This window comes from Psittacula echo, assembly GCF_963264785.1.
Source record: "Psittacula echo genome assembly, chromosome: 2".
In the NCBI taxonomy this organism is placed as follows: Eukaryota; Metazoa; Chordata; class Aves; order Psittaciformes; family Psittacidae; genus Psittacula; species Psittacula echo.
In genome coordinates, this window is record NC_137737.1 from 29,280,110 (window position 1) to 29,289,959 (window position 9,850).

Here is a 9,850-nt window from a genome sequence, read left to right on the forward strand (position 1 = left end):
GGAGCATTCACAACTTCCCTGGGCAACCCATTCCAGTGCCTCACCACCCTCACAGTAAAGAATTTCTTCCTCATATCCAATCTAAACTTCCCCTGTTTCAGTTTTTTAACCCGTTACCCCGTGTCCTGTCACTACAGTCCCTAATGAAGAGTCCCTCCCCAGGATCCTTATGCCATGTTTCACAAGGTTACCAGAGTGATACCTCACAGGGCCTGTAGGTAGAGAACAGTAACATATGTTAACATGAATACATTTCATATTATAGACTTACTTGGTAACATACTGTATTAGGAGACCACCTTTAAGAAACCTCAAACACATATACTTTTGCAGACAACTGCATCTGTTAAATGGCTTATTCCTGCTAGTGTTTTTACACCAGTCCCATACAGGTGGCAGAACTGTCTGCTAGCTCAAGCAGTAGGTAGCTTGTTGAACAACTTAGAGGGAAAGATGGTTGACAGATGGTTGTACTATTGCTACTGGCATACTTCTGCCAAGAGCTTCGATCAGATAGTGATAAGTGGTGAATGAAGACTCTTGCATAAGCTGCAGTGATTGAATGTGCTGAAAATGCTCTTTATAACAAACTTCAGAGAATTTTTTGGCCCAGGAATTTTTATTGATTGTTCAGTATGATCATGCTAAGAACTTTTCTTACAGGGGAAAAAAAAAAAGACTTGGAGAAGACAAGAACAAGGAAATATATAGCCTAGGCCTCCAAGTGACAGAGGCATTGTCACTGAGTTCATGTCTGTTCCAAACACCATTTGAGTATTTCACATCAAATGAACTAATTTTTGGAGTCAGAGTTAGAACAGAGCTCTCATGTGCTTCCCAGACGTCTGGACTAGTGTCTAGACTGGAGTCTTGTCATCTCTCTGTTGTGATACAGTGGCTCTGCACAGGATGGGTATTCCTTCACAGGAATTTTAACCCCAATCCAAAAAAAGAGTAATCTGGGAGGTGGATTAACCACTTCAGACAAAGAAGGGAACTGAACCATGGTCACCTGCATGCTGCAGAACACATAGATAATGGAGCTGATCTGAAACTGTTGATTTAGGGAAATTCTGTCTTTTCTGTTCATACTAGAGAGAGGAATTAATCCTATTTGGGTTATTGTTTGTTTGTGGTGTTTTGTTGGGGTGTTTTCTAGCAAAAGAGTGATGTTTACCTTCAGTTTAAAATCTGTGAATCTGAGGTGAAAAGATACACGCAGTAGCATCAGGGACATAATCCTTACAGACTTACTTGTCTGTCCTCAGTGTCTCCACACCATCCTTTTAAATGCCGATGGCTCTCCATTTTCTAATGAGGAGCTATAAGAGGCATGGTTGATCAGTGGTGGAGGGAGAGATACAGTACAGTATCAGATATTTATGTACAATTTATCAGGGTTTGCATTGCTTGTAGCATTGATGTACAGCTGTTTAACTACAGGGAATTAATTAACTCAGATCTATCAGAGTTCATTAACTAAGGGGTCTGCTAGGCTCCATTAGAACAGTGACAGTTTGTTTCTTCCAGTGCCACTCATCAGTCCTCATTGTATCCCAAGTATCTAGATTTCTAAATTACTTCTATTTTTAGGAGTATCCACTAATGAAGGGTTGATTGCATTTTCTTAGCTCAGAAAGGAAGCAGGGCTGTGTATACAGAGGTTCAATTATGAACCTGCTGGAGCAATTTTGAAGCCAGCTATCTATCTGAACTCAAATGCTACCTTAATTATTTATGTATTACTTGAAAGGAAACCTAAAAATATTCAGAGAAATAGTTCTCTTATCTTTTAGAATTATCTGCATAGCTATCTTCTTATTAAGATGAATTGCTGCATTGATATTATGTATGAGATGTCACTTATCAATAGATCCTTTGGCACATAGATTAAAAAATGTGATGTGGAAGCATTTTAAGAAGAAGGAGACTTCAGATTAATTTGTACTATTACAGAAATGGAGGTTGCTTTAATATGTAGATGCATGCCACTACTTATCTTGAGTAGGAAAAAATGCCTCTTCATGAATGTAGCAGAGAATTCCTTATGGCAAGATTAAACACCAAACCATGTTAATACGATTGATTTCTGGTAGTGGAAGAACCTCAGCCCCTCTTCAAATCATCTTTATAAATAAAAAATATAAATTGAAGAAGAAAATGTCAAGTATTGAGGGTTTTGAGGCTAGATTTTATTGTTGTTGTTTTTTGAGGCTGAGAGAGTTGGGCTTGTTCAGCCTGGAGGAGAGAAGGCTCTGGGGAGACTTCACAGCAGCCTTCTAGTGCCTAAAGGGGACCTATAAGAAAGCTGGAGAGGGACTTTTTACAAGGGCATGTGGTGATAGGACAAGAGGGAATGGCTATAAGCTGAAGGAGGGTAGATTTAGATTAGGCGTTAGGAAGAAATTCTGTATTATAAAGGTGGTGAGACACTGGCACAGGTTGCCCAGAGAAGCTGTGGCTGCCTCACCCCTGACAGTGTTCAAGGCCAGGTTGGATGGGGCTTTGAGCAATCTGGTCTAGTGAAAAGGCATCCCTCCTCCGGCAGGGGTTTGGAACTAGATGACCACTTCCAGCCCAAACCATTCAGTGATTCTATGATGCTATGATTCTCTACTTGGTTTCTCTGACTGCAAATAAACCACTGTCAGTACGTGACATCAGGCAAGTTTTGGAGGCACCTGGTGTAGCCTTAGTATAAATTGCAGCATCCTGTGGAGTTTTAAATTAACACCAGCTCCTCTTGTACTGCCAACATACTCTTTTGCAAGATGCTTGCCAGAATGCAGACTGTTTCAGCCCTTTTCCACTCATGCCGTGTGCACCCAGGCCCATGCTGCAAGAGGGAGCAGTGGGCATGCAGTCCTTCTGCTGGATCTGGCTATTTTCCAAAAGGTGTCAGGAATGTGCAGTGCACCCCAAGTGCTGTCTTGCAATGTGGTTCATTCCTCTCTTGTTCTCTGTCTGGGTGGGAAAGGTGACCATGGAGCAGTTAATCTTCTTTTTAAATGGCTGTGTTTTGTGTGGTAGCTACGTGGGATTTGTGCCTTATTCCGGGGTGGATTATCGGATGGTTGTTCTATGCATTCCTGATGCGTTTGGGTAGGGCACAACTGTCATTTCCCAGTGATACTTCGGTTACATCGGTACTGGTAAGTAAAATAGGCCAGGGATGGTTCTCCTTTCCTCAGGCTAAAGGACACAGCATGCCTCATGTCCGTATGGCTAAGTTCTCATTTTCCAAAAGAGGGTGGCCTCATTCAGCCTGTCCTGTGGAAGCAGTCCCTGGCCTGTGCTGTCTCATGAACCATGCCCAGCCATTGTCTGGGAACATGTTAGCTGGCAGGAGCCAAAACTGTGCCAGGGAGCAGGCTTACAATAGAATAGCAAGGGCAGGGGCATGCCAGCACATGCCCTGGCCCTCCTTCCATTACTGGTACAAATGTAACTGTATCAATACTGCTGTTCCCTGAGTTTAGCAGCATCTTTAAATCAGGTTTCCTGTCAGCCATATAATCAGGGCTAACATTACAGTTCCATTCATTTTAAAAAACTGTATTAAATAAAAAGTCAAATAATATTACAGCAAAACAGAGTGCAAATAATGGGACACAGCTGGTTTGTTCTTTTGGAGAGATGCAGTACAAAGCAAAGGTAATACCTGCAGAGGCTTTATTTTTTGAGCTAAAAAGGGTAGTGTTTGTTTTTCAAGCTGTGCTTAAACTAAACTAGTACATATGTAAATTGAAATGCATGTATGTGAAGTTCCAGCTGGGGGGGGGGGGAGCAATCCTAAACAGATTGAAGTAAGGAAATGAATCGTTAGGGGAATGTCAGTAAATATTCAGATATCCTCATAGTTCCTTAAACAAATGCACATTTGTAAAATATCAGATTGCATATTCCAAACACAACTCTAACTCTGTCCCTGTATCCATTCCCAGTCTTATTCTGCAAACCAGAAAACCCCTACAGTCAATAACTCTACATCAAATAAATTCTGAGTATAAGTTACAACCATCACACAATATGGTTATGTTGGAATATTTTTATTATTTAATAACAGACAAAGTGGATATTTTATTTTGGAATCAAAGTGCTGTTATGTAGATTTATGGTTTATAAGGTTGGCAGTGTTTCTGAGTACTTTCTTTTCCAAAGTACATAAATATAAAGTGGTAAAAGTTTTGTTTTTAGCTTATAAATGTAGTTAATCATCTGTTCAAACAATAAAAAATTCTATTTATTAATGGCCAAGCAATGTTAGGGGGTTTTGCTTTTTCTTTTTACAAGAGACTCATTTAAGTCAACTGGATGAAATGAATAGACAGTGAATATCACAATGGTTTAGGGGGGATCATGGCACACCACTTGATCGTGTGGAACTTCAGGCATTAATCCACTAAAGTCGTTACTGCCTCTGAGTCTTATTCAAAGGTCACAGTCTTTTTAAAGGACTTAGTCTGTGAGCAGAGGAACTCCTGGTGTTTGATGCCTCCCGTGTGTGAACAGGTGTGTGCTCCCTGCCTGCCGTGTTCAAGTATGTTCCCCACTTGGAATCTGCAGCACTGAGCAGTGGGTGGGCAGTAACGTGCAAGAGCTCTTGTGGGCTACAGGAGGATTTGTATTGATCGTTCTTTTCTTACATCCTGGTTTTTATCATGGTTACAGTATATGCAAACATGTCAGGCAATTAGGCATGTGAAGACCTGGCTCTGTGTGATTATTTGACTTCCTGCAACTAATAATGAGATTTTTGAAAGATTTAGTGCTATGCCATTGAATATAAAAGAGGATTGGAGGCCTGTATGTGCAGTGGGGTTAGGTGTGGTAGATGAAATTTGTCCTGGCATCCTTATTGAAGCCTTCCTGTAGGCACTATCAGCTGCAGTCGGCACTGTTGCCAGAAATAACATTGCAGTGTCAGAAACATGGGTGTTCTGAGGGTATAGCCGGGGGACTTGAAGTGTTCACTTATTTGTTTAACTTCAAATTAATAAAGACCCACAAGATTCTTTTTCTTTCCCAGATTGTTGTCATTTTAATTCTTTTTGATATCCTTCATAAATACTGCTGGCATCCAAATTACGTATAACTACTTAGGAAAAAGCTTAAGTGTCATTGTGGCACATTGAAAATATCCCCTCACGTGCACAGTAACAGCCTAAAATGAAATAAATTCCCAGCAGGATTGAGAGGAGAGGAAAGAATCCTTAAGGTACAACTTAACCATCATATCAGTCAGCGTTGTGCCCCCACTTTGAACAATGCGTTCTCTTTCAATTGCTAGAATTTCTTTTTCTGTTCTCTTTTTTTTTTCATGATAATAAGGACTAGAAATGATCAACAAAAGTTCTAAATTATGCACAGGCTATTCCCATTGGATACTGCAGTAACGATTCCTAGCATAAGAGTGAGTTTTGATTCCCAGAAAGTTATACAATGATTCTGAAATTCCTGGAAGAGTCCGGTTCTTCACATAATTCACTACCTCTTTCCAGTAAGACTGCAGCTGTGAGAATAAGGCCAGTTGAAATCAGCACACACTTGACCTCTGTGGCACTAACTTCTCCTGCACTCAGAGGCTGGCTCATAGGCCCAGGAGCTGGACACTGTTCAAAGAATAGGTGACCCGGAGATCAGGCTGAGACAGCACTACTGGGCAGGAACAACAGGATAAAGTAAAAACTAGTAACCCCAATGATAAGTACTTCAAAGGACTGCCCTGTTGAAAGCTTCAGTACATGCTGCATGATGTCATTTAACTATCAACTGTAACTGCATAGAATTAAGGCAATCTTTTCTATTACATTTGTTGTCTTAAATCAGATAATGCATATTCACTTAAAGATACACTCCTGCTTTTTTCTAAAAAAACAGACTCACAGGGGCTAATCCTTACAGTTCATTGTTCCTGCCATTGTACTGATTGAGTCTCAAAAAGACAGGAACCAGTAGGTTTCCCAAATAGTCATAATAATAGTGTTAATAATCAGACTAGTAGACATGAAGTAATCGTAAAACTTGCAAAGGCATTTTAATTTGTGCAGGTTACTTTTTGTGTTTCTCTTTTTGAACAAACAGCAATTCACCACTCAGTGTCAGTGTGCTTTATAGGCCACTCTGTGCAGGCTTCTGTACGCATTGCCTGTGTTACAGATAGTACTCATAATTTTTTACGTCTTTCCTTCAGAACATGGAAATTAGCACAACAGCCTTAGATTTAGCTTTAGAAAAAGCTTTTTTCAGTCTAAAGGAATCTAATGGTGTCACTTTCAATCTCTCCTGTGAAACTTAAATTTCTTTCTCTTGCTTCCTTTTATGGTCAAAACCTTAAATAATTTATTGATGCAAAGGAATGTGCGCTGAATTCAGTAATCAAAAGAGGATGTGGAAAGATTTATTGGGAGAAACATTAAGAGCATTCCTGGCCAGGTGTATTTTATTTCTTTTTCTGTGAAAAGGAGGGGGCGGGAATATATGCCTCCAGCCACCATTAGATATGGCTGGAAGCCCATTTGGAAAGTAGTGTTTGTAACTGGGAAGTGCTTCCTGAGAGAAACTAGACCAAAAGCGATGAGGGCACAAAGAGATTGGCATTGCTGAACAGCAAATGTACGCTAGAGCTTGAAAGCGACTGCAGCATTTGCTGCCCAAGTGGGTGTTTGCACAGGACTTCTGCTCTCCTTGTACATTACACAGCAGCATGTACCCCAGGGAAACGAGGAGCAAAACTTCTGCCAAACTGGAGTAGTGGATTCTTGAGTTCCTCTTTGTATCCTTGGTCTGTGACAGAAGGTTCTGAGGGAGCAGGACCTGAGTACGTACACTTGTGCACTCCTTGCTTAGCAGAAGGAAGTGTCACTTTGTGAGCAGCAAGACACAGCTGTGGTGAACGTCTTTAGGACAATTTTTTCAAACACTGATAAGTATTTTTACTGTATAATAGAATGTATATTACATGAATTTGTGGAGAGTGTAATCTTTTGGGGGGTTACAAACACTGATACCTTACTTATTTGATGATTTTTATGACAAAATTCTATTGAAATACAAATATAATTTATCCAGGACTTATAAAGGAGTGCAGTATAAACTATAAATTTCTAATTCTATCCACTTACCTCTCTGGCACATTTCCTTAGATACAGCACAAAGTTAATAACAGCATTATAGAATCACAGAACAGTTTAGGTTGGATGGGACCTTTAAAGGTCCTGTAGTCCAATCCCTTGCAATGAGCAGGGACATCTTCAACTAGATTAGGTTGCTCAGAGCCCCATCCACTGACCTTGAATGTTTCTAGGGATGGCGCATCCACCACCTCTCTGGGCAACCTGTTCCAATGTCTCAGCACCCTAATTGTAAAACATTTCTTCTTTATATCTAGTCTGAATTTCCCCTCTTTTAGTTTAAAGCCATTACTCCTCGTCCTATCACAGCGGGCCTTGCTAAAAAGTCTCTCACCATCTTTCTTATAGGCCCCCTTTAAGCGTTGAAGGGCTGCAATAAGGTCTCCCCAGAGTCTTCTGTTTTCCAGGCTGAACAAGCCCAGTTCTCTTAGCCTTTCCTCATGGGAGAGGTGATCCAGCCCTCTGATCATTTTCTCTGGCTGTGCTTCAACACAGAGTGTTCCAGGGACACTTTTCACTTTCAGTTTTTCCTTCAACCCCAACTTCTTAGTCTCCAGCTCCCCTCTATGTTAGCTGAATAGGCGGGCCTCCTCATGAGTAACCTTACTCCTTAAAAAAGCAGTTTTAAAAGTTTTGTTTTTGTATAAGTTGTTGAAACCATTTCCTCTATCTCCATTACTCCAAGTTTCTTAAACATCCTATACAAACTCTTCCTTGATACAGCATCTTAGAAAAATAGTGGTGAAAAATATAGAATCTGCTCCATCCTCCTGCCCCAGGCAGGAAGCTGTACCTGCACCCTGTCTTACATGAGTTTCCTTCATCTGTCCAATAATCTGTTTCATTGTATACCAGCCCCTACTGTTAAAACAACTGTCCTGACTTTTTATTGCCCAGTTTACATTCTGTTAAGTCTATTGCTTCCAGTTTTACTCATCATGGAGAACGGCTCTTGCTTTCTCTTTGTAGCTGCCCTTCTGTATTTGAAAATCGTCTATATTCTCTCCACAATTCTGTAGACCTTTCTTTTCCTCTGTTGGTTCACAGAAATTGTTTTCTCCTGTTTCCTTCTCTAGGGATGTGTCCTTGCCTGGCTACACCTATTGCTATTTTCCCAGTGCACAAATGAAAACACCACTGGTTGCAAGAGGCCAGTCTTTTATAGTCGGTACAATTAGGAAAACTTGGCAATTTGACAAAGGGCTCTTTCAAATGTGAGTTGGAGTGCTCAGTTAGCAGCACAGAATCAAGTCTCATTTTATTACTTCTTCCTGTGTGGGTCTCTATACTTGCCTATCAAAACCAGACTACTCTTTGAAGTTATTTGATACAAAGATCAGCCTACACTACTGAAGTCCCAGTGCTTAAATGCCTGTGTGAGTTTAAGTAGTTTGTAGACTTCAGAGAGGATTCAGTAGGTGCTTGAAGTTACAGGTCTTTAGCTGTGTTACTCAATTAAATCCATTTTGTTCCAGTGTTTTCAAACCCAAAATTTTTTACTACTTTTTATATCTTAAAAATCAATTAGGAAGGAAGTGACAGAATCAAGCTTCTGTTTTGGAGGTCTCTGGATAGATAGCATTAGTTCCAGCGGTTAAAATACATTCCTTAAAACCTAATTTTGCTTGTTAAATCATCATGGAGACTGGAAAATGGATATTACTATGGAATTGTGTTTCCTTAAAATGTAAGTTTTAGAATTTCTTTTAATAAGTACAAATTTTGGTTTTTTTTCAACAATGGTAATTTTGCATACTTGAAAACTAATTTTAAATATTTAGCTTTTCCATTTTTGTAATCGTATTGTTTTCCCCTCTCCCTTTTTTCTTTCCCTAGGACTGTTTGCTGCTTCAGGAGACAGTAAATTCTGCTGCTGCTCTTATCCTGGCATTAATAATGGACAGAAACCCAGGGCTGATTGGCCAGCTGTTGGTAGCATAAGACCATAAATCTTGTGTAGCTTTTGGAAATGTTTCTTTTTCCTCATCCATTCACCAAAGGTCTTGAATCATTTTACCCTTTGATGAAAACTCTGGATTTATGACATTTGCTATTAAGATCTTTTTACAATGTATTTTTTATACTTAAAATGCAAGTCTGATATTATGTCTAAAGTGTAAAATGGCATACAAATAATTCTGAGATACATTGGGTACATACTGTGAGGAATGGTACTGAAATGTTTTTGTGAGGTAAATGCTCCATCCTTGATAGTGTTCAAGGCCAGGTTGGATGAAGTCTTGGGTGACATGGTCTAGTGTGAGGTGTCCCTGCCCATGGCAGAGGGGTTGGGACTAGATGATCTTAAGGTCTTTTCCAACCCTAACTATTCTGTCATTCTGTATGATCATTTAAAAAGGTGTACTGGTGACACCAAAGCATTCATGCAGAATTGTCTTTAACCCATGTATGTGTGTTGTACTCTAGGACTGCATGAATTAAATTTAAGATAAAATAATCCCAAAGCACAGCTCATCTTCTTTATGTTAAATTATTTTAAATTTGCTTCTGTATCTATTAGTGACTGTAGAGTTCATTGTGTAGCGTAGCCTTCCTGACATCCACAGAAACGATACTGCAAGAAGTATTTGAAGAGTCACATCCGTGTCCTCCGTGGAATAAAGGTAACCTCCAAACAAAGAAAAGATTTGCATGGGAACAGCAAGGCGCTAACCCCTAGTTTTGCAGATGCAGTATTCTCTGGCTGTAGCACTCCT

The 9,850-nt window shown here is 39.9% G+C and overlaps 1 protein-coding gene across 1 annotated transcript in view; it reads left to right on the top strand.

Moving 5' to 3' along the window:
* CRPPA (CDP-L-ribitol pyrophosphorylase A) overlaps positions 1-9,074 on the top strand; it is a gene marked incomplete at both ends in the record, with an annotated part of 121,063 nt that extends 111,989 nt beyond the window's left edge. The window contains one exon of the mRNA XM_080610507.1: positions 8,970-9,074. Coding sequence (XP_080466633.1) covers positions 8,970-9,074 — 105 coding nt within the window. The remainder of the gene's footprint in view (positions 1-8,969) is intronic.
* Positions 9,075-9,850: the final 776 nt, after the last annotated feature.